Source organism: Lagopus leucura, unplaced genomic scaffold, assembly GCF_019238085.1.
Source record: "Lagopus leucura isolate 7727_CA_CO unplaced genomic scaffold, USGS_WTPT01 Super-Scaffold_100157, whole genome shotgun sequence".
NCBI lineage: Eukaryota > Metazoa > Chordata > Aves > Galliformes > Phasianidae > Lagopus > Lagopus leucura.
Genome location: NW_024962334.1, coordinates 5872405 through 5898296, shown reverse-complemented (window position 1 = coordinate 5898296; position 25892 = coordinate 5872405). Strand labels below are relative to the sequence as shown.

Sequence of the window (25892 nt, the reverse complement as noted above, 5' to 3'; positions counted from 1 at the left end):
TAGAAAATATATCACCATCAGCAAAACGTAATAAAAGCAATGATTACTCAGCTATCTGCTCCACCACAACAAAGTAATTCCAAACAATACAGTACCACTGCTTCATGTTTGCAAGCCAGATTTATTGTATTTTCCAGACTCCAGCAAGAAACACACATTAAGAAATACATATTAATCACTGCCCTAATGAAAACAATATGCAGTTAGCATTTAGATTGTCACATACAAAAGATAAGTACAGACTAAATTAATCCCAAATTCAAGGAACCCCACACCTTTTTTTTTTTTCTTTCAGTTAAATGGTCATATCTGAGAGAAAAATGTTAATTAATAACCTAAATTTTAGAGTATATGCTTTTGTTAGGCATAGGGCTAAATAAAATTCCATTCTGACCACAGCTGTGAAAGGAAAATAACCACTGAACCACTTGCTTATGTACTAAAAGCTATGAGCATACAAAGCAATACAAGCTTGGCCAGCATCTCTCTTCCAGATAGTGGAAGCCTTTGGTTTTGGTCATGCTATGATACTACTGGCCAGTAAATTATGTATCCTATTTATGTAAGACTTCCTATCACTGTCAAATTTGATCATTTCTGTTCACTAAAAGGTACCCTGGAAAAGCAAACTATCTGTGGCTGGGGAGGAGTCCAACAGCCACTAAGGAAGCGACAGAACTTGATAGCTTTGCCAAAACCACACCAAACCTCCCAGTATCACTGTTTTCAGCCAGACGAATAAACTGCTACCTGATATCTGTAAGAGGACAGTTACAGAGTTTTAAATACGTTTGCAAATAATAAATAAAATGTAGAAGTATAAGCTAACTTCATTTGGTAAAAGCTCAAAACCCTATCACCATTCCACAGCCATGAGGACCTGACGGTACATGCAGATTTAGTTTGAATATTTTTTTAGAAGCAAAATATGTGCATTACTTGCCCTTTTTTGGTTATTTATTTCCCTTACTGAAACTTTTTATTCTGCCCATGATAAAAAGATGTCAAGATGACAAGGTTTGAAATGCTAACTAAACAACAAATATGGCAGGCATCAATGGAGTAGGTGCAAAAGAAAGCAAGATTGTCATTTTGCTTAGATCTCAGTGCCTTCCAACCAGCCCGTATGCAAGGCATCTCAAACCTCTTTCTCCCTTGATTCCTCCTCCCATCTTCCCATATCTGTCACACAACTTGGTCTTTCACAATATCTGGAATGCCAGGCACTATCTGAATAGTGATTTAGCCTTTACTAATTATATATCAAGAGTAGGTTTCTATCCCACATCTACCTGGAAGTATATTGGTGTTTCCATACTCTTTGAGCAAAGAAAGACTTTTGAAGATAGTTACAAAACATTAAAGCCTTTTAGAGTGCAGTACCTCTCAATCTCTTTGCATAGGTTAAAATTAGTATTGCCTTGAAATGAGAGTGCTAAAGTAAAATATGGCAAGAAAAAATGTCTCATTGCACCCTATTAGAATATTTCATGCAAAGTGTAGCAATGCAAGAAAACTTTGGCTTACTTTTTTGAGGTGTCCCTCTCTCTCCTTACTTTCAGGCCCTTCTCCCAAGAAACATAAAAGATTTTGCATGTTGGCTAGCACTACATGAATAGAACTACTTCTGTTTCTTTGCAGAAAGGAGAAAAAAATCAGCTCAAACATTAGACTCCTGCCTTCTGAAGGGCAGTAAGAAAAAAAAACAAAAGCAAAGCAAAACAAAACCAAATGAATGAATTTCCATACTTTCGATGCACACTGTCTGACACGGAATATTTTTTGGTCGGGGATGAGATCTTGTGCAGGACATTTCCACTCAAGTCTCCAGAAGTAACAACAACAAGATCTAGCTTTTCCTACATTATATTACCATTGTTGCAGTCTGCTTATGCTTTGTTTTCTTGAAAAAATAAATAATGAAACCTTTGCAAAAAGGAAAATCAGCCACAGTTTAAATAAATAGTGTTTATAAATATTATCTTAGTGGTAACTATATAGTACTTCAACTGCATCACTGAACAGATTAATGTGATGAAAGAGATCTTTTGTGTTACATACTTTACTCAGTTAAATGTTTATGTTCTCTTTCAAGAGAAAACTTACAATTCCCAAAAGAGCAACAATAAGCTTGAAAAATCAGGTTAGACGTCAGCAGTCGACTATTAATAACTATTCTCCTGGCTAATATTTGTTTGCCCGGGGCAGCCAGTGTCCATAATCAGCATTCATCTTTCATCTTCCTTGGCTGGGCTGTCTGGCAGGTGCTGGGTGGGGTGAACACCGAAGGGTCGGCAATACCCAGCTTTAGATCAAAAAACCGAGTGGAGGTTGTCACACTGTAGTTCTTCGTATAGGTTTCCTGTACTGGGTAACAGTCCTTGACTGTGTAAACGCCAACCCAAGATTCCACTGAAACAAAGCAGAAATTTGACTACTTTAGATGACAAGCATGAAGGAATGTGTTATACTGACACTGGAGGGGCCGTCCCTCAGGCTAAACCTATAGGCTGGGACTACCCATATTTCTTTGTGGGGCCCTATCTTTCTGAAAGCCTTAATGAAGAACTGAGAAGTTGTTTAGCAGAAGATCTGGTGAAATTTTGTAAGATCAAACATCACTTGCAGTGGAAAATGTTGACTTTTTGTTATCCTGCAGGCCAACATTAGCTCTAGGTTCCTATGCAGTCTGCTTACCATGGCAGCATTCCCTATTAGAAGATACAAGACAACACCAAGAAGTGCCACAAACTGGTACTGATTTAGAAACCATGGTGATCTTAATCCTGAACATCTTAGTGTCAAGCACGTTTTGAACTGTGATACAATCTTGGCACTGGTGTGTTGCCTTTCAAGTGCACCTCTTCTGAAAGAATGTCACTACTAATTAGTTCCAAATTTGGTTGTTTTGCAAAAATCTGTTTTCTTCTCATCTTTCATGCTACTTTCATGTCAGCATTTATTCTCCTCACCAGTGAAGCACTGTAATGCTCAGGGAGTTGTCTTCTCAGGAGGTGAATGCCTTCAACTTGGGTAGTGTAGGGACATGCCACCTTATACTCTGGTCTTAACAAGTTGAAAGGTGTGATTACTGAAAACTTGTCCATTTCACATCGTTGGACCTCGACACAATCTCAGACAGTAGAGTTCCCACAGCTGTATGAATGAGACATCCAGTTTCTTCCTGTGCATGTTCCTGCACTCACCTACACAACTAATTGTTTGTCGTCTGCCGTGATGGAGACTTTACACCAGAAATGACATTTCTACTGGGTCACTCATTACTGCTGGACTATACTTAATGCTGATCTCTTCCATGTCTGTCATTTTTTTTAACTTCTGTTTAATTCCACAAAATGCTTATCTCAAGAGTCATTCTGCCACTCTCTCCTACCCTTGTCCTCTGTTATCACCACTACTATTTCTGCCATTAGTACAATCAAAGCAGTTTCTGTTGAACACCATTCACTTTTAAAACCTCAATTTTAAACGTATTTGATTAAAGCATCCCTTCTGTGATCTCTCTTTATTCCTTCCATCATACACCACTTTATCCAATTACTTCATGTGCTTCAGATCTCTTTATAGCAGAAAGTCATGAGGTTACAACATGCTTCCTCTGACTACCATCTGTATAAAATTTTTTCCAGTCTCAAGGAAGCTTATTTTCTCTCACTCAGCAGCAATCAAACACTTATTTTCTGTTCCTTCAGTATTGTTTCATATGCTGTACCACAACAGCATTATTGGAAACAGAAAAGCTCCGAGATGAAATGCACGTACAGTAACTAAAAAAAAAAAGGGTGGCAAACCAAGCAGTATTTGAACACACCTCTCCAGGACATCGTAATGTACCAAGAATGTCTTAATCTGAGTGGTTTGCTTTTTAGTATCCAGAAACAGAGGATTCTTTTCCTCAGCAAGTCTTTTATCAGCATTTTGAACGAATAAATAAAGCAACATATAATGCTACCAAGGTATTCTGCATCGCCACTGAAACCTTCACACCTTTAACAGCATTGTACTTTCTGGAATCCATCAAGTATTATCTGAAAGGTGAATGCGTAGACAAACTTAAGGCTATTTTTTCAGAATGATTATATACAGAAAAGCACTGGAAATTTAAAATACTACAGGATAAAAATCGCACATCATTAACTGAAGGTATCAGGATATTAAGTTCCATGAAAGTTCACAAAATACTGGATCTGAAAAACAAAATTCTTGGAGTGAATGATAAATTGTGACTTCTAGAATACCAGAAGATACATCGACCTAGTTACAGAGGTCTAATGATCTTACCCTTCATTTTATTTCTACTTTTATTCAAAAAAATATATATTTTCCCCTGGCTAAATGCTCAGATTCCCAATCAGCTCATATATTTGGTGGCTATAACCTTAAGTACGGCAGTAGGTGAATAATGCCATAAATTTCATGGGGTTTTAAAATTATTTTTATAGTTGTCTGGGTCATCACTAAACCACAGACAAAACTGAAGCCAGTGTGCTGAAAAACTGCTTTGCATCCAAAATCTAACATACTGCACCTTGGAAAATTCAGCCTACTTTCTTTATGATGCAGGTGTTCACCTGCCAAATGCAGAACTAAGCCTTTGGAGCAGATGTTCCTTAGTAGTGCTGTGGATAACAAAACTTTGGTGTGTGCTAACAATGTCCATCACTGCACAGCCGTGTATTCTATGTGTGTAGGACAACTGCTTTGTTTCTGTTATATCTTTAAGAAAAGACACACTAGCTTGTGCTCCCAATTATGAAGTCTGCTCCAAAAGTTTTCCCTTCCATTTTATTATGTTGGCCCATAACGTCAGAAGCAGATGCTGGTGGCATGGCAATAGAGATTGAAAAACTTCTCACCAATATTCCGTTACATTTTGTTGCCCTGTGTAAATGAATTCCTCCATGTGGAAAAAAAATGGCACCCATTGACATTCGCTGGCACTTGTTGATCACTTATGAAGAGCACACAATGGATGTCAGCACAGTGAGGTGGTGGTGCATGTCAGCAGTGACAACAGTGACAGGGGGTCACCTCCACCGGGGCAGATTTTTACACGCATGGCATGCAGGCTCTCATTCAGTGTTAGTTAAAATGCATAGCTAATGGTGGCGACTACACTGAAAAACAAGTGTTTTGTAGCTGAGAGTTTGCTTTATCAAACAGTACTGTTGTGCTCTTTGTATCTACTGCAGTTGTCATGGAAATAAATAGGAGGCATTACTTTCTGAGTGACCTACATATATTACTGTTATTCTATAGATCAATTTTGCGTCCAGGCTGCAGGATTCAGGCAAAAAATGATGGTGTTCTATGCCAAAATCTGAATGATGCAGAATAAAATACAAATAAATCCCTCAGGCATATTTGATCCTGCTGAGATACAAAATATTTTCTTAATAAAATGCACTGATAATAAAACAATACGCTGTACAGGGGAGATATTTATTGTGCCTTCCTGCAAACTTTATGGAAACGTGGAAGGCTGAGGTGAAACATGAACAATTTTATTTTTCCCCAGGTAGCAGATGATCATTATTAAGATTAAACAAAAGCATGCACGTACATTTCCTGGCTGGTTTTCTGTCAGACCATTCCTGTACCATAATTTGATCTCCAGGTCCCCCGATGTAGTACTGATCTTCAAATGTTGAATTGGCAGGGATATCGTATGGATCCCACGGCTCAGTCAGAGCAATCTTCGAGCAGAGCTTTGTAACTTGCTCAATCTGAAACATCACTGCATCTTTATACAGCAGTATATACTCAAAGAATCTGAAACAAACAAAAACAACGATTAATGTTGATAGCCTTCTATACTAAACAAGGAGCACTGTCAATTAACTACACTTGCCCTTGATTTCTCAGTCTAAGACCATTTTCACTTGCTTTTGACTCTGCCAAACTTTGAAAAAGGCTAACCAGTTCGGCTGAAGCTTCCCATGCTGAAAGTTTGTCTCTGCTGACTCTTTCCAAAATAAATAAATCAGGCTCAACTGGCTCAGCCATTTCTGAGAACAACAGAACAACTTTTCTGAGAACAACCAAAAGAAAAACATGTTATTATTACTAGTTTTGTTTTGTTTTTTAATAACTTTCATTAAAAAGCTCTAGTGCCTCCATGTTTTGGAGAAAAAAACTTGAGAGTTGGCAGGGGAGAAGTTTTTACAACAAGTTGCCCGTACTGGCTAAGTTATAAGCCTTTTGCAAAACCTTTGTTGTTTGCATAAACTGAATAGATTCAAATCTCCATGAATGTAGCAGAGCCCTTTCTCTGAGCTGATTAGACATGGTATTTGCCACTGTCCAAGATGCTCCCCCATGGAAAATCCATGTAGTGTAGTGAGACATGCTGGTGAAGCAAGAATAGATGGTCCCAAATGCAGGTCTGAGGAGCTTTCCCTCCTACTAGCAAAATTTATCTTAGCAATTTACCAGATCCAAGGAAGTAGTGACAGCAGAAAGCAGAAGACCAAAAAGAAATTAAAAAAAGAGGCAGACATAAGAAAAGGTGTGGAGATCAGTGAGATGGAGAGGCCAGAAGGTTAGATCAATAAAATGGATAGTTAATAAGGATTTAGAACTGATCTTCTGTACTTAGACTAAGAGCTGACAAAGCTCTGCTTTCAGGGTAGATAACAAACCTCTTCATGGACATTTTCATGTAGTCCATACTTACAGATGTTGCTTCCACCACAAATGCTATGACTCTACCTATGAGAAGGAGGTGATAACATCCCGACAGAGTTGAAATTATTGCAAGTATCAACTGATATTGAACATACAGCCAAAAATTCCAGGGGCCTAACTTCTCTGGTATGCTTAGCATTATCAATCACATGACACGTTGTTCAAAGCACAATTTAGAGCAATTTAGAGCTCTGCACCTTTGGCAAAGGAATGTTGGGATCCAAACTCTAAACTGCCCAGAACTGTGAATTCATAATTAGGAGCATCCCGTGAATTTCTCAGCTCAAGTATTTGGCTACAGTATGCTGTCATTTGGTGACTCTAAAGAGAGGGACAGCATTAACTGCCTGGCACAGCTTCACCTTGCTCATCTGTAATAGTGTCTTCTTCCATTTGCAATTCCTTGTCCCCATCTTTTTAGATGGATTTAAAGTTTACATAACACAGAGTTGACATCAAAACAATAAAAATGTTAATTGCTGTACCATATAACCATTTAAGATAAGAGTTACTTCACCCACTCCTGACACAAAATCACTCGAAGGCTGCAATATGGAAAGTGCATAAGAGAATCACAGAATCATAGAATGGTTTAGTTTGGAAAGGACCTTCAAGATCATGTTGTTGCAACCCCCCTGCTATAGGCAGGGACACCTTCCACTACACCAGGTTGCTCAAAGCCCAATTCCAGCCTGGCCTTGAATGCTTCCAGGGAAGGGGCATCTATAACCTCACTGGGCAACCTGCTCCAGTGTCTCACCATCCTAAGAGTAAAGAATTTCTTTCTAATATGTTGTCTAAATCTACACTCTTCCAGTTCAAAGCCATTCCCTCTTGTCTTGTCACTACATGCCCTTATAAAAAGTCCCTCCCCAGCTTTCCTGTAGGTAATGAAATGTTCCTTCAGGTAATGAAAGGCCACTATAAGGTCTTCCTGGAGCCTTCTCTTGTCCAGGCTGAAGAGCCCCAGCTCTCTCAGCCTGTCTGTGTAGGGGAGGTGCTCCAGCCTCTGATCATCTTCAACAATGCTGAAAAGCATCTTAGCAACATTCTGAAGCATCGTTTCTTATGATACATGCAGGATCACTTATGCAGCTGTGTGTGGAAACATGGGCAAGCTAAATGGCATTAGCCAATCTGAAAGCAATGAAGAAAATAAGCGAACCAAGTTGACATGAGATAAGCTGGGGCATACAGCTTATGCCCAACTCTGCACATGAAAAGCAGCTTATTCAGCTTTCTGTGAGGAAGTAAGTCAGCGGGCACGTTAACAAGATTCACACAGAGGCTGATTGTTTATTAGCTTCCCTGTGGTAAACCATTCTTCTGCCTAAATCTTAATAAAATATTCCTGTTTTTGTGATAACCATGACAGAAAGCTCATACGAGCCTAAGCTCATCTGCCATCATCTTAGTCAAAGTTGCAGATACGTGATGATCTACTGATGAATCACTTAGTTCCTCATATATATATCCAAGCCTGTTTTCAAGTAACCACATCTGTAACTTTTGCCTCATACTCAGACCAGAGAACAGTCACAAGAAAACATACATACAAGAAAACAACATACACTTACAGTTGTTTGTAATCAGGCTCTAATGTCTCAAGCACTGTTCAGCTGGCTGCCCAGCCACTCTCAAGAAAGCAGAATAAGGCTGATGAGACTAACAGTACCTGAGATACCCGAGTGATAATATAGTTGTTTCGTGAAACAACAAAAATGTATACATTAATTAAGTGGTATAAACTATTGGGAATAAAATGTATATGCTTTCATTTCTTTTTTTTTTCCTTTAAGTCCTCAATTAAAACTTATTTCCCACAGCAATTTTATGTGCATTTTTAACAATACTTTTTCATTATTTCTGTTTCTCTATTGTTTCTTTTGTAAGTAGTTTCATGGAAGTATCTTATGTTCTATATATTAAAACCCAAGAGTTGACATCCTTGCGTGAGGGACACGTGCCACCACCTTTACTCAAACGAAACAGGAGTTCAAACCTCAGTCTAACAAATGCATACATTGAATTTCTAGCACATAAATAGCCACTGTGACTTCAGTAAGATCATCTAAATGATTGCAGAAGCTCAAAATCCAGAGAAGTCTGCTTTCTTGACTTTGCCCTCCACATGCAGATGGCAACGTGTGCATTTCGAAACAACAACAATGAAAACAAGAACTTGAAAAATGCAAACAAATGCAGCTCATCACCAAACATCTCTGTAGCATACATTCTGCAGAGCAAGAGGCTCCACCACCCACATTTCTGCTTCCTGGAGAGGCAGAGGGAACAACTATGGCACAAATACCAAAGATATGATTTGACGCACTACTGGCATGAATAGCGGAGCACGGACAAGATGAGAACCACAGAGTGTGGCTTTTCTCATGTGAATAAGGATAAGCAGGTGAACTTATCTGTACTGTCACTAATCAACTTAGATGTACCTCACACCTAAATTTTAAATAGAATTGCCCCATGTGTGTGTCCTGAAAATAGTGAGCACAGAAACACAAGTTTGCACAGGATCTAAGTTTAACTGCACATGAAAAGTGAAGGGTTAAGCTGTTGTTTTATAGAGGGAACCATTCACCAGCCAAAGTTAATAGTAAAATGTGTGTGGATATAAAAATTACAATCTAGCATATTTTAAAACAAAATATTTAAAAATCATTTCCTCTTTTTTTCTGTGACAGCCAAGTCCTAAGTGTACTGCCTCTATTTGCTTTAGGTGCCTGAGATTTCACTGGCTGCTTGAAGGAAAATAACCTGAACTCCTGAAAATAAGGCTTGGCAAAGAAACAGAGGAGGAAATTATTTTTAATTAGGTTTTTTTTTTTTTTTCCCCCTAAAGAAGTAACATATTTGTAGCCTGTGCCCACTCCTTATTTTATTTTTGTAACAATTTCATTCCTTAAACTTTAATTTCAAGAAAGCCATAACCCCCTCACATGGCGCAATCCGGCAGATTTGCAGAAGTTACTTGGATAAGTTACTTTATTTGTCCAACTGAGACTATTTCCTTTCTTTCCTGTCCTATTCTGTACCACTCTGTCCCACGCCTCACACTCTTTGCACACTATGCGCCTAATGGGACTCTCGCTGTTCTTAGCACTCTCTTTGTCTGGGCTTGAAAATGGATAAATTCCAAGACATTAAGACATACACGTTTCTTGCTCCTATACATTAAATAATTTCTTAACATTGGACCACATCTTATGCAAACAATCCCACTGACTTTGCTAAAAGTAGGTTGGATACACGCTGTGCTCAGTATCCTGCTCTCCTGACTTGAGGAAAGTCCTTTTCTAGGGAACAGACCAATGAACTTATCTAATAACTTGTATCTTGAATGGATCATCGAACTGCACGTTATGAATGCAATCCAACACAACAAATTCACTTTTTAATTGAATACTTAAATACTTACTACTAGTAAGAAAAAAGTCACGAGACTCAAAACCGTGCTGCTTCGCTTCGTGTGCTGCCACAAAGGTGCTGTGGCAGCTGATGTGACTGTGGCTACATCAGGCAGCATTCAGTCCAACACATCCTCACCACTCCCATCATCACTTCTCCACCTGCATAGCTGTCTCCCAGTTGCCAAGCCTAGAAAGAAGGAGCAGCCAAGCGGCCTTTGTATGAGCTAGAGGAACAGAAGTGCTGGCAGCAGCAAGGCCAAAGCCTATGGGATGCACGGAACACTTCAGACAGGGTTACTTGCTAAAGAGAAACAAAAGAGAGGTTTGAGGTTGAGATGGGGTGAAAGAAATTCCTTGTGCTTAAAATTTGGCTGATATCACTTTGCTCTGCGGCTTTGGACAAGTAACTTAACAGTATGGGAGCCCTGAGAATCCGTCCTTGTTATTTGTTTTTTGATTGCCATAACGCCAAGGAGTCACTAATCAGAGATCAAGAACCACTTGTGCTAGGCTTTGTATTAACAAAGAACAAAAACACAACTCCTGCCCCCAAAACAACAGAACAATGGCTCTCATAAATCAGACTTTCCTTTCTTGCAAAGACATGTGGTCTCATGTGTCCAGGATTTTAACCTGCTGACTCAGTTCTCCCAGCTGCAGCCATTGTATCCCAAGAACTTCCACTCACATTAGTCAGAACTTTAGAGTACTCAGTAATTATTATAAAGCAATTGGAAAAAATGAAAGCAAAATGTTATGTATTATTTCTATTGGAACTATTGTATTGCTCAGCAGGGAACAGCATTTGATATTTAAGGTATCAAGTCGAGCTTTCTGCAATTACTTCAAAGCTAACTTTGCCTTATTGTTTGAGATTAACCGAAAGCTTGGAACATCTGTCTGCCATTGTAGTATTATTGCATTCTTTGCCAGCTCTATTTGTAAAAGGGCATTATTAAACACTGTGAAAGAAGTCAGAAACATTTCTAACTGGAGGAAATTCTACTAAAACCACTCTAAACAAATCCTTTCTTCTTCTGTACACACACTGGTACCTTTGTAATTTTAGAGTTATCTCATACTCTTTTGATAACATAGCCCATAAAATGATCCTATCAATACCAGACTTGTTATTGAGGAAAGATGCAGTAAGTGAATGGAGACACCCACTAGAAAGATGACTACAAAAACTCATCTTCTCTCCTTCTCAGATTAAGAACATTTTCAAGGGAGCAAAGCTGCTAAGCAGACATTCAGACAGTTGATAAACACTCTTCAGGTCAAGAACATTCATCTGCTTCTGGAAAGCTCTGGATATCTCATTTCAAAACTGAGAAGCATTCGTTTCTCAGTATATTTCTGGGAACTCCTTTCCTCTTTCCCATGAAGTTTCGGTAATTTCAGACTTGTGTTTTTCTTTTGGTGTATCAGACCTCAAGAACAACAGTAATTTACCATATTTGATCTCACATGTTTGGCAGTGATGCTGGACTATGGTATATTGTACAAATATAGTATTGTGCAAATACATGTGACAGCAAATGTAATCTGATACTGTGTAGAAGCAGTATTTTTTAGGCTGACTTAAATCGTTCACAGATTGTAAAAGCCCTTTTTTAATTTTCCAGATGACCAAGCCCTCTGTATCAGGTGTCTAACTAGCATGGTATGTGAGGAACTCTGACAACATTACCAGTTTCTGAAACAGAGAGAATCAGGCAGGTTAAACCCTATTAATTTTGAAGTTCATTTAGTGGGAAAGTCGTAAAAATAGGAAACAGAAGCTGGAAAGTCAGAGCTTCATTAACTGAAAGATTGCATATTTCATTGACTTTAATTAAAAAACTCAGTAAAAATGATGCAATATCTTATTCTTTTAATTGTTTTTGGTTTTTTTTCCCCATAAATTAGATTAGCTACTTGGCAAATAGTAAGGGAGATTAAGTTATTCAGCAAAAAGTGTTCTTCCCCTGGCTGTCTCTTTTTGGCTATTTGACGTTCTGTAATAAACAACCTGGTCCATCGAGTGGCAGCCTCGAGTACCACGCATTCCAACCTAAGTCAAAATCCAGGAAAACAATGAAGTATTGCGTTTAAGGGAGCTGTGTTTTGCTAAAATATGCTAAAATATGCACCGTCCTTAATGGAAAGGACTTCTACATTTCCATAAGTAATGGTATCTTTGTAAACTGGAGCCCCTCAGTAAACAGCATAGCTCAAAACACTAGGATTGAAAGATGCAGTCAGAATACCATAATGCTTTTCAATGAATCAGTGGAATCACCTCCTAGGGAATACTGTATATCCTAGCAGAGCTGTATAATAACAAAATATAGTTGAGGTCAAAGATTATTTTCTTGTTCTGGGTTTGTAAAGAGGCTAGTGAAGACTTGCTGCACTGAGCAAGTCAATGATAATAAAGTTTACTTGGAAGTCACAGCAGAGCTTAGAGAAGAACCAAAAAGAACGAGCAAGGCCAGGACTCTCATCTCAATAAGTATTAAAGACCTCAGAAAGCACAGAATGGCAAGGAGGGAAATGACAGGTACATTACTGTTTATTTATTTATTATGCTTTTCATTCCCGTTGCATTATACACAGAAGGGAAGTAAATAATTCAATTGAAGGAACAGATGCTAAGAACTGAGACATAAAATGTGCTTTTGAACATGCAACTATATTAAGGCACTCCCTGAGCTTGGAAAAACATAAAATACAAAAAAAAGTAAGCAGAATTTTAACATGTGGAGATAGCCAGAAAAATCATGCTTACAATAATTCAGAGTAATTCCCAAAAGAAAAAGGATACGGAAAAGACATACCTGTGTTCCTGTTTTGAATTTTACCTGTAATTGTGAGATTTATCTGGAGTTATTACACTTTCTTCTGAATCAGGCTTAGAGATGACAGCATATTAATCTGGATTTTAGCTCTGCCCCTATATGATAGTATCTATTCTACACATAAGAAAGACACAACAGAATAAGGTCCAGAATCACAAATAAATAAACTTAAACAATTTCCCCCTTAAAGACATTTATTTTTGAATAAAGGAATAATGAAAAATAAACATCATCTTTGCAGCTGGAATGGGCATGTATATGTATATGTATCTTAACTTCCACAAACAAACACAAAAGGATCTTCAGATATTATGAACAGGGAACACATGAAATCCAAGAGAGCTATGCTACTCCGCACTTAGATTGTAAATTCCATCACCCACATACTTGGCCAGTTAGCTGCTCTTCAGTATGAACTCCTGCATAAAAATAATAAAGAAGTTTGAAGAACAGATTGCCCTTTTCAACAGATAGTGAGTAGGTCTCTCTGCTGATAGAGCAAACTCTTACTTCATGGTGGAACATTCCCTGGAAAAACTTGTGAGGATGTTCACTTGTACCAGATTACTTCCCCAGGATGTAATGATTTCCATCTTCCATCTGCAATGATTTCCTTAAAAGGGATGATTCAGGCCTTTCAGATATCTGTCCAATGTAAAAAAAAATAAAAATAAAAACACTAGATCTATTTTCAAGGGATTTTGGAAGTCAGGCCAGCTAGGGTAATCAGACAACACAGTTTGAAAGTTAAGTACACTTTAGCTTTCTAACATCTTTATCCAAAGATCTGAGTATAGTTTATTTTTAAATAAGAATTAGTGGAAGATGGAGATTCACTTCACTGAAAATAAATGCAACCTGAAGTTCTGGCACTGCACTTCATTCTCCCTCCCCACCTCCAACGTAAAAATAACTTCTTTGTTTCATCCATAATTCTTTGTGCAGGTCTTTTTCCTTCAACAGCTCTAAATAAAAAATAATACAGTTTGCTGAGCACATAAATTAGTGACTGGATTCGAATACAAAGAGTTGTGTGCCTGAAAAGCCCAGGTGAAGTTAACTGATGTGTGGAAAACAAAAGAATCATGGCAAAGAAAGAAATGCCTGCATGAGAGAAAACACAGAATTAGAGACAACTATTAATTGCTCCATGGCTATAATGCAAATGACATTTTGAACACGTATCTGACGACCTGTGGTACAATAAATGGCAATGATTTAGAAAGGTTAGTTTATAGTGCTGAGTCAATCAGAAGTACCTTCACTTCAGACACTGAAGGACAACATGCCTTAACAGATTTAAGGCTGGGGAATGACACGCAGATGTAAGCAGGAAGACAGCAGAGTACAGCCCTGATTATAAGGAACATATTGTGATTAGAAAGTTAAAAGCAGAGGATTGAAACTCTCGACTATTTGTTGAGTAGTGTCTTACATTTACCCATTCTTCTGCCCACATCTCCATAAGCACATAATGACTTCAGTTCTTTCCCATTATATAATGAAGAAACTTCCAATCCACAAAATGCTTTATTGTGGGAAAGGAAAATAGCTAAAAGCTTTCAGTGTCAATAATGAGAAGCCATTTAAAATGGAAATAACTCCCTCCTCCAAAACAGATCCATCCTAGGCCTGGTTTCAGTCATTACTGGCTTTTTTCATGAAAACTGTACTTCACCAATGAAACAGAAAGAGTCTCAAGTAGATTAAAGAAGATCAGATTTATCCAGATCATCTTGATCAGCTGGGATGTACACAAAAAATTATGATCAGCATCACCATGTGCAAGCTGTTAAAAAGGACGAGGACTAGACAAATTCACAAAGATAAAAAGTGGAATAACTGCTTGGTCAGTAGCTTTGAACAAGAGCATCTGTGAGTCCTGTAGATGACAGACTAAAGATAAATCAGTATACAGACCTGCTGCCAAAAAGTAAATCTCATTCTTAGACCTATTAACAGCAGCATCAGATGCAAGACATGGGAGGACATTTATTAGCCCTGATGAGGTCAGAGTGGTAATGCTCCTTGTTTTGGATGCCATGTAAGGGAACAGATAAACAGACTGGATAGAGTCCAGAGAACAGCAGGAACAATGTGATGTTTCAAGAAGATGACCTGTGAAAAAACTGGGCTTGTTTAGTCTGTAAAACCAAGATTACAGTATGACATGGTAAGCTTGCTCAGTACATAATATGAAGTTTAGAGAGTTGAGATATTCTGTATGCGCAGGTGTTGCAAAGAATAGGTTTCTGTGTCTACCTAAGTTGCACATTTTATGAGAAGTGTTAAGAAAAGCAGGGGTCACAGACATTGTGAATAAGGCTTTCCTTCTCCACCAAGGAGGAACAGGTTTTATGGCAACTCAGAGACCTTCTCAGCCTTATACGTAGCTGATCTTAGAACACCGATGGCTGCTTCCTTCTTCTGGTAACAGGCGAGTTTCATCACTAAGTTCTGATATTGTCAGTTGTATGACTGACTTAGGTGAAAATTTTCTGAGTCTTCCCAAAAGCAGTGGTAGTGATTGCCCATCCTCTCTGCTGGGTTTCTGCAGAGGATAGAGCTTCCACTCTTATTTCACAGTGAGCCTGGGGATAGAATGCCAGAATGGTTTGATTTGGAAAGGACCTTTAAAGATCATCTAAATGAACCCCCCTGCAATGGTAGGGATACCTCCCAGTAGATTAGGTTCCCCTGGGCCTCTTTCAGCCTGGCCTTGAACACTCCCAAGGACGGGGCATCCACAGTTTCTCTGGGCAAACTGATGATCCCCATCACAAAGAAGATGCACAGGCAGTGGAAGTAGAGACAGGTATGATACGGATTTGATGGGCGGACTTTTGATGGACAAAGAACTGGCTGCAGCACTGAACCCAGAGAGTGGTGGGCAATGACTCAATGTCTGGACTGAGATCAGTGATGAGTGGAGTGCACTTCAGCAAGTTTGCGGATGACACAAAGCTGTGGAATGCAGGCAACAAGCCCAAGGGACAGGATGCCATCCAGAGGGACCGAGACAGGCTTGAGCAGCAGACCCAGGAGAACCTCATGAGGTTCAACAAATCCAAGTAAAGGTCTTGCACCTGGTTCACAGCAATCCCCACTACCTATACAAGCTGGGAGAAGAAAGGATAGAACACAGTCCTGTCAAAAAGGACCTGGCGGCACTGGTGGATGGCAAGCTGGACATGAGTCAGCAATGTGCCCGTGCAGACAAAAAACCAACCATATCCATATGAAAAGAAGCATGGCCAGCAGGTCGAGGAATCCTGCCTCTCTACTCTGCGCTGATGAGGCCTCACTTGGAGTATGGCATCCAGATGTGGAGTCTTCAGCACAAGAGAGTCGTAGACCTGTTGGAGACCAGAGGAGGTCCACAAAAGTGATCTGAGGAATGGAACACCTCCCCTACAAGAACAGGCTAAGATAGCTGACGTGGTTCAGCCTGGAGAAGAGAAGGCTCTGAGGTAATTTGATAGTGGCATTTCAGTACCTAAACAGGGGCTATAAGAAAGGAGACAAACTCTTTAGCTGGTTATGTGGTGATAGGACAAGGTGAAATGGTTTCAAACTTAAGAAGGGTAGATTTAGGTTAGATATAAGGAAAAAGTATTTTATAGTGAGGGTGGTGAGGCATGGAACAGTTTGCCCAGAGATGTGGTGGAAGCCCCATCCCTGGAGACATCCAAAGCCAGGCTGCAGCAGCCTCTCAGCAATCTAATCTTACTGTGAATGTCCCTGTTCATCACAGTGGAGTTGGACTAGATGATCTTTAAAGGTCCCTTCCAACTGTAAGGACTGTATGATTCTATGATCTCTCCATCTCATTGTTTCCAGTGACTGGATGAGTCAAAAGACCTGCACAAACAGTCTAAAATCAGGTCTGAGGAGACAAGATTCAAGTGGTGCATGCTTAGAATTCAGAAGGAATAATGAAAAGTCCAAACTACTTGTTAAAACTCATCATCACAGAACTGTCGGTTTACTTATTTATTACCATTATTGATTTATTTTATCGTTCTCTATTGAGTTATTGTGCTTCTCATTATTACAGCTGCAATTTCTCTACCTTACATGAGGAGCTTCCAGCAGTTATCACATGTTTTACTTGTAGGGAGACCGTAAGCAATATCCATGATGCACTGCAAGAAACAAAAAAGGAACTGGTGGCCACAAAGCACTCAGAGGTAGACACATGGAACAGCTTGATTTGATTTGTTTTATCCTATCAATCTAAAGCTTCCTCTGAACAATATCTTAAGGAAGTGGTACTTTGGGACAACAGAAGGGAAATTACAGGAGTGAGAATCAGTGGTGGGTTCATCTGAAAAAAACACAACAGAACAACATGATGATCTACCTTTAAACATAATGCTGAAAATGACAACCTACCAACGTGCTCTACGCAGACAGGGCTCAGGATGTTCTAAAATCAACTGGATTGCAAATATAGAAATATTTAATAGATGAACATGCATTCCAAAACCGTTCTCTTCAAACTGTTGAGTACTTGCTTGAGGGTACCATCAGCATACTGACAGAATTTGCAGATTATCAGTCAGTTCATCGTAGAAACAACAATTCCAGAAGACAAAGCAATCAGCTAAAGTAAGAGCAGCTAAGAATACATCCTTATTTTTAAGAAAGTCTATAGCCATTTTAATTGTATTAAAAACCTGCCATATTTATTTTTCATTCAGGGGCAGTTCTAAGAACCAATAGCAAGAAGGACAAGACCTGTAAATAATATCGGTATAAATATACAGCGCTGGCACTGCTGAAAGTTTTCCATGACTCAGGGAAAGGTCACTAGACATATTGAACATGTTTAGACTACTCATGCTGAGTAAAACATGACAGAAATAGGTTTACCATTTAGTATCTGACACGAATACACACTGAAGTCTTTAGCAAACAGGTACATCTGCCTCATTTTGGGGTGTTTTCCCAACACACAGCCCAGTGTCATGCGTATTATATTATACTGGCATGGAGCCACAGTTTCCTTTGAGCTATATAAAAACAAGCTTCCTTTACCATTACTACAGCTTTAATAAATACTATTATAAAATAACTCCTGTTTTAAAAATACAAATAACTGTTCTCCATATGGTGTTAACACTGTTGATGGACCTGGGGAGAGACAGACCTCCTTCAGCAGCAACCAGAGAAGCAGAAGATGAGGATGCAAAAGGCTTTCTATGCCAACAAAGCCCAGTGTTGGTATTGTCTGCCCTCAGCCTTCTAAACTGCAGGCATATCACAAGGCAGAATGAATGTGGTGGTATCCAGTCTGCTAAGATTAGCTGCAACAAGCTTCATTTCTACATATTAGCTCAGGCTAATAATGACTTACACAAAATTTTGGCTATGTATTTGATACTTGTTCAGATATTACACACAATTCTCAGCAAACATCACACGTATACTGTTCTCCTGCTTTCTTAAGATTTTAAATGACATTTGCTAAAATGCAAAAGCTATCTATGGATTTTCACAGTCCAAACCACACTCAAATCTTCTGGAGGATAAATCACCAAGAGCAGACTGCTTATAACTGCAGCTATAAATTGCAACCAGCACATCATTCATTAGGCCAATGAGGAATGAGAATTTTGGAAATCTGAAGAATACTTCCATGGTAAAAGAAATAACCCAGAAGACACTGAACATGCTGAACAATGTAGTTACTACTGCTACAGCACATAAGCATCTCAGTTACAATGCCTACCCTGCAGAGACATAGGTGCTTTTCTAAGTGACTTTTTCCACTCTTTCAGAAGAAGGACATTCAGCAAACCAAGCTGTGTTTCAGACAAATGTTAGGATTCCAAACAGCAATAAATGTTGAGATCCTCCCAGCTGACCCACTACGAATACATTCTCTAAGGCTCAGCTGAGCAGACACGGCACCAACACCTGGTGGTTGCCTCCATTAGCAGCTTGTGCCTTCCTTCCACTGTGTGTCACTTGGACCTTGCTTGACTATACAGTGGGTACCCTGAATGTGATGAATTACATCCAATTCTGTCTCCACCTCTGTGTAATTGTTTCCTACCCCAAAAACTAGATTACTTTACAGAAAGGACTTACACACTTAAAATACCTTGTGTAAGAGGTATATTTGCGAAAACCTCTACTCTTAAAAGTTCTGTAGCAAACCAGAACTGTGAGAAAATCCAAAGAATACACAGAAATCTATAGAGAATCACAATCTAGATGCTTACACTTGGGTTTGGAGACAGGTGGCCCAGGAGAGCAAGTTAATAAAATGGCAAATCCTTCCTTTTCTGCTATGCTGAGGTAGTTTGATGTTGCATTTTCACTCTTCAAGAAAAATAAACTTAAGGCTGACTCCTCTCTCCTGCCCTTGCCCCTTTTTGTTGTCTCCTACAATCTTTTCCTCTGTAAAAAGTAGAGTAGCCACCACACCTCCACACTTTATCAAGCACCTTACCCAATCTTCACTCTTTCCTGAGAAAGGCAAGGTAACAAACTGGTCTCACTTTGCAGATTCTTCTGTGTTTATGTGTACAGGTATTTGACATGATAAATAGAGGCTTCCTAGTCCCCTGATGCCACCACTGACAAGAATAAAGATATGAGATTCTTGTACAGAAGATGCAGGCCAAGAAATCTGGATCTCATAAAGCGGTGATACATTAATTTGAGAACTAATTGTAGTAAGAATTCCTCATCCTGTATGGAACTCCCTTTTCCAAATAATAAACATCCTCTGAGAATTACCATAACTGCATAGCATGAATAAACTTTCCAGTGCTGGCTGCCTAACAGTATGGTAGAATCATAAGTTTCCTGGCAAAAAAAAAGAAGTATCTGAATATGATAAAACCACAGTTGCAAATGGTTGTAGGAGATACTGAAAGAATAAAAAATGAGACCTTACTTTGCTGCACTCATTGCATCAACTCTGCGAACCATACAACTGTTTAGAAGTCTTTAGCACTGCCAACAAAGCTCTGAAAACTACTGGATAACCTAGCCATTCCCTCTCAGAAACATTCCTTTCTGAAACAACAAGGTATCCATGCAGACTACTTAAAGAGAACAGGCTGCCCACAGAAGCTGTGGATGCCCAGCCCTGGCTGTATTCAAGACCAGGTTGGATGAGGCCCTGGGCAACGTGGTGTAGGGGGAGACAGGGAGTTGGAACTGGATGAGTTTTAAGGTCCATTTCAACCCAAACCATTCTGTAATTGTACAATCCTGTGAAACTCCCAGCTCTCCAGGCACTATAACAATATAAACCTAGCACCAACCTTCCTGGGCAGGGTTTCACCAAAACTCCTGCCAAAAAATAGCAAATGCAAATGCAAGTGAGCCACATGTTTAGGAACGCTCTCACCTGCTGAGCCACCTGATTTTCAGATGAAGTAGCAACCTTACCCTGAACTCCCATAAAGAAATGACAGGACGACAACAAACTGCTTGTTAAGCATGGCAGTACCAGATCTAACAGATATGGGCAACATCAGATGAAACCCTGCTCTAAGGGTCTCACAGCATTTCTGCTCTATAACTGGTCCCAGTCACAGAATAAGAACAGAGCAGGACAAAAGCAGAGGTTTTTCTCCTTTATCCCACTGCTAAATAGTACCATTCTGCAGTACTGGTTTGAGGGAACTTTCCTTTTTTTACCTCATTAAAGCCTTAAGGAAAATTAATCCTTAAAAAAAAAAAAAAAAAAAAATCAATTAGAAAACAGTTTGTTTGCAATAGGCAACTGAGGGGATTTGTTACAGATACCATACAACTTTCACTTCTTTAATGTTAACTTTATGGAAGATGTTGACAGTGTGTTTTGAACATGTACTCAAAAACATGAAATAATCCTTGGCAGTAGCTGTAAAGATGCAGATTCCCAGAAGCATTTTAGTACACAAGAAGTCAACCAACAAGCAAAGCCATTTCTGGATGCATCACTTCTGAACTATTCAAGTGACCTAAAGGTCACTTCTGCAGAGCTTTATCACAGTGGATTTTGTTGCTGTTCGTTTTTTAATGGGGTAAAGAAACAAGGTTCATCATAAGTAGCCTCAATATGTGACACTGCAGTGCATGTTGCAATTCTGGTCTTGTGCCTCCTTTTGCCTTCAGTCACAATGTCACAGTGTCCTCCGGATACATAATACATGTAGAAAATAAAATATCCAGTAAGCATGCAATGTTACCTTCCAGCTCAGAAGGACAATGAAGTTTAATGGACTTAAGGACTATTTCACATTAAAACACAGTTTCAACTGCAGTGAAGCTAGATGAAAATTGTTGCACTGGGTTAGAAGTTCCAAAGATCCAAAAGCAGGCAGCAATCAAGGTGATTACCACTCCTCCATAGTTCTAAAACGTTGGTGTTCTTATGTATCCTGTAGCCTTTAGATGGCTCTTTGGGGACATAAGGGTTGGGCCAAACATTTCTATTAAGTTTTGAAACACATTTTTATTTAAAGACATATCCAGAAAGCTCTGGATATTTAGACTGGTTTGGTATCTGAGTATATCCACAGCATCTAATAATCCACATTGTCTTAATTGCTAAAGTCTCCAAGTTTTTTTGACAGACAAATTATTATCAAAAGATTACTAAATTCTGAGTTGTTCCATATGCAAGAGAAGCATGCTATACACATCTAGTGTGCATCCACACACCTTTATGGTGACTTTTGCATTACTTTTCCAGTACAGTAGTGTCAGAAAACGGTCACAGCAGCATGGAACTATTGAGCTGGGAGTCCCTCTGGGCTGGATTTGGCTCACAAAATACACTCTAGACCATGCTAGAACGTGAGGGTAAATTTCATTTCATGAAAGGGATAAAATAGGCTTTCATGGAATGAACAGCTATGTAGATCCTGAGGCATGTGAAATCTTAATAGTCAGTGATTGAAAAATTGTAATGACTACAGTATGAGTACTGTACAAAAAGAAAGTGCCTGCCAAATTCATGTTCTGATGCCAGAAATTCAGAAAGTCATGAGAATTAGAAAACAAAATCTAAAATAGCAGAAATATGCCCATTGCTAAGCTACAGAAGCAAGTCTTATTGACCACATGAACACAGCTAATAAAATTATCAGAGTAAAAACAAGAATTGCAAAAATTACCATTACCTTGTTTACTTTCTGTGGCACAAGGGATGCGTCTTTTAATAATTGAGAGAGACACAAAGCCAGATATGTGCACATAACCTTCAAAAAGTGATTAAATTGATTCTCAAATAAATGTTTGTCAAGGATCTACATTTACAAAAACATGAAAACACGTTCAGATGGAAAGAACTGATTCTTTCTTAGCACCACATGTCACAACTTATTTTTCTGGACAAGGACAGTTGTGGTGCTGTTGGAAACCCCTAATTTGCTCCTGCGTATGAAAGTATAACAGGTACCAACTCTGGCAGGCAATACGCTGCTGTGCACAAGGATTGTCTCACATGTTGAGCCTTCTGTTCTTTCATGCATGGGAAAGAACTCCTGGCAGAAAACCCTGTCCTTGACCTGTGGCTCTCAGATATCAGAAAGCAACCACACTACTGGGAAAACAGCCGTGGGAGGACAAAGTTTCCTATGGAACCTAAACTCTGCTCTCAACATACATTCATCTCCCTCAGGACCTTAAAAATGTGGCAGTAAACAAAAACAACTGAAATACACAGGTCTGCTTGGCAGTGGCGAGGAGAGGTTTCACTGCCCAGTGTTATGCTCAGGTTATGCAATGTTGTGCAGCATAATGCTCCTCATTCTAGGAGAGCCAGAATGTTGCACAATGTGGCTCTGTTCCATGAGGACTTCACACCTCCCCAGCACGCCAGGCACTATACCATACCTTAAAGACACCCCGAAGAAAAATTATTTCCCCTTCAAGTAAAGAAGAGCAACAGGTAAAAGTACCTTGAGAGAGAGAACTTGGCAAGCTGCAGGCATGTGATTCCTTGCAAATCAAGCTGAAGGTCATCTGAAGAAGGCTGTGGAGTTGAGCAGCATGAGGGTGAGAGGCTAGAGAGAAGATTCTCTCCTCAGATCCTTACATTGATTTGATGCTGAAGAACCTGGCTTGAGAAGAGAACCCTGTCCTTAATGTAAGAATAAAAAAACTATCGGGCCCCAAGCATTAATTATAGTTAGAGCTCAGAATTTCTAACCTGTTTTCTATCGTGTTCGTCACTGTATTGCCAACAGTCCCTAACACTGAATCAGCTCCTAAACGTACACATCGATTCACACACCCCTTATTCCTGATCTTTCCTACAACTGGGAAGCGTGACACATTTTTCTTTGCTCACACTCCTTTAAATTTAACCTTCCTGCATATCACACGAGAGAGAAGTGTGTTCAACACTTTTCCTGGATGACTGAGTATTGTTCACAATGCCGCTGTGCTTTCTGTGATTGAATTGTCATATCCTGTGAAACTGAATGATCAGCCCACAGCAGAGTGGAGAGGATGGGAAGATATCAATCCTACTTTGCAATTTCCCAGCAGCTCATGACCCGGACTACAAATAACAGCATAAATTGCTACCATTCCTCTGACCTGTCTGTGAAAACACGCTCCAGATGAAAAACCTGCCCTACGCAGTTACTAAATGGACTAAACTGTCGATATGTGAAACAAATCAGTTCAATAGCTGGAGCCAGAGATTCTCACAGATTCTCATCACGTGAACAAATCAATAGCAATGCTAAACAATCACAACTACAGCACGAGTATTAAGTTTGTTAGCAAACAAATGGATTGCAAAATAAAATGTGGGGAAGATTAAAAAAAAAAAAAAGGGAGAAAGCATTTTGTACTTTATTAAAACATCCTGCCTCCCCCCCAAACACTTCCTCTCCTCTAACTGGCAATCACCTACCAAAATTTATCCTTGGAAGCTCTGGCAGAGGGAGTGGACCGGATTCAGAGGCACAGGTTTTATCACCACATCTTCCCATTGCACTCAGATGACACAACACTGAAAGCTGTCCACCACAGTTTTACCATTGCTGTCATCAACAGGACTAGAGATTGAACGATGGTTTCACTGTTGGCAGCGGGGATCAACCTCAGGAACTGAGGCTGAGTTTGATTTGGAAACGGACAAATTTGTTTCTTCTACACATCTCCCATCCCACACATGTTACAAATGTGTGTCTAATGTAAAGCTCCAGGATGTGATCCTTGTGCCAAAGGAAGTTCTCATTGACTTCACTAAGCTTGCAGCTCTGTGTTACAAAAGCAAGCAAGAAGTCACGGAAAGATCTTTCGCCCATTAACCCAAACTCCTCAGCTTTTCAGCGTCTCTTAGATTGTAACACATGCAGCTGTCACAGTCAAAACCCTTCTCTTTTTTTAAGGAAATACATTTCCGCTGTACACGGAAGATAAACTATGAGTCCAAAATATTCAGTGTGTTGTAGGGTCCTACAGCTCCCTCTAAATTCTTCTCTAAATTCACAGAAGCAGCAGCAGCTCCAACCACCTGCTCCTGGGATCGTGCACCAGCCACTTCATACCAGACCAAACTCCTGCACACAGTCTTTAACTTTTTGGTCCTTCTACACTCAGGAGACCCAGACCCTTAATTTGAACGAATTGCAATCTGCTCCTCTGTTTCAAGTTGCAGAAATATGTATATATAATATCGTCAATATAAATCCATATATAATTGATTTAGGTTAAAGCTTTTTCTGTCATGTCTAACACTACAAAAGCAGCCATGTCCTGGACACTGCAAACACACATTATGATATGATGAGAGGAAGGATGCATCCCCTCCCCTAACTTTAAAGAGTTCAGATGAATAATAAGGATGTAGGCCAACATCTGCTAGTATCAACAGCAGTGCTGTGCCAGTGGCCATCATTTAACAGTGGTTTTTAGAAAAATAAAAGCTCACGATGATAAATTGTTCTTTTAAGAACATCCAGTCAACTCTATTTGTTACTGATAGGTGGCAACAGCCCCACTGAATGTTTGGCATCGCATGGTTTCTAAACACACTGACCAGAACCCTGGCGAATTACCAGTTTGAGATCACCGGACATTGCCTATCTGCATTTTCTTTCCAGTTTTAAAGGGTTCTGGATCCTGGATTTCAGTTTATTTTTTGCAGCTGGTGTCGGTGATGTGTTTTGGTAGTATATGAAACAGCTCCACAGTACAGAGGACAAACAGGGGTTTTGAGAACACTACACTGCACCAAATGTACCATCTCAAGCAGTGGAATTGCTTTATTCAAACTCGCTTTCCCTTGTTTTTTTCTTTTCTTCTCATACAACTCTGACAAAGATGTTACAGTCCAAGGAAATTATCAAAAGCAAAAAACAGCAGACAGCAAAACCACTGCTAAGGCAACAGCCCCCGGCTTCTTCTGATACAGTCCGCTTGTTTGTTAGCACTGCAGCTCAACATCTGAAGACATTCAACCTTCGCCTCCAAATGGCTCTTTCATCTCTTCCCACTCAGCACAACTGCAACAATGAATAGTGGGGCTGACAGCACTGGGAACTTAGAAAACAAAACGGTTTTTGCCTCTCATCAACAGAAGTAGCCATGATCCTTTATCCAGATTTGCACCCATCACCAGCAGTGGGCACCTGAAAGAATTTGGATTCTATGGGACAAAAGGAAACTTGGGTTCGAATATCCTCCCTTAGCTCTTATTCTCAAAAGCGACTTACATACACAGCAGCTTAGGAAGCATTTTAGATCCCAAGAATGCACGTTAGATATAGAGAAACTGCTGAAATCTCAGTTCTTTGTTCCACTGCAAATTAAGGGTCTCTTAATTTTGCACACTCTACATAATCTTAAAAAATGGGGTTTGGGTTCCCAAGTCCCTTGGCCAACTTTGAAAGTTTTACCCATGACCGTATGTCATTCCCCTAAACGTTAAGCTGCAGAAACCACTCCC

At 39.5% G+C, this 25892-nt stretch overlaps 1 protein-coding gene across 1 annotated transcript in view; it reads right to left on the bottom strand.

Moving 5' to 3' along the window:
• Window positions 1-101: 101 nt before the first annotated feature.
• The window catches only part of EPDR1 (ependymin related 1), a 30758-nt gene continuing 4967 nt past the window's right edge, over window positions 102-25892 (bottom strand). Inside the window, 2 exon segments of the mRNA XM_042888502.1 lie at window positions 102-2412; window positions 5585-5793. Coding sequence (XP_042744436.1) covers window positions 2222-2412; window positions 5585-5793 — 400 coding nt within the window. The 3' untranslated portion in view covers window positions 102-2221.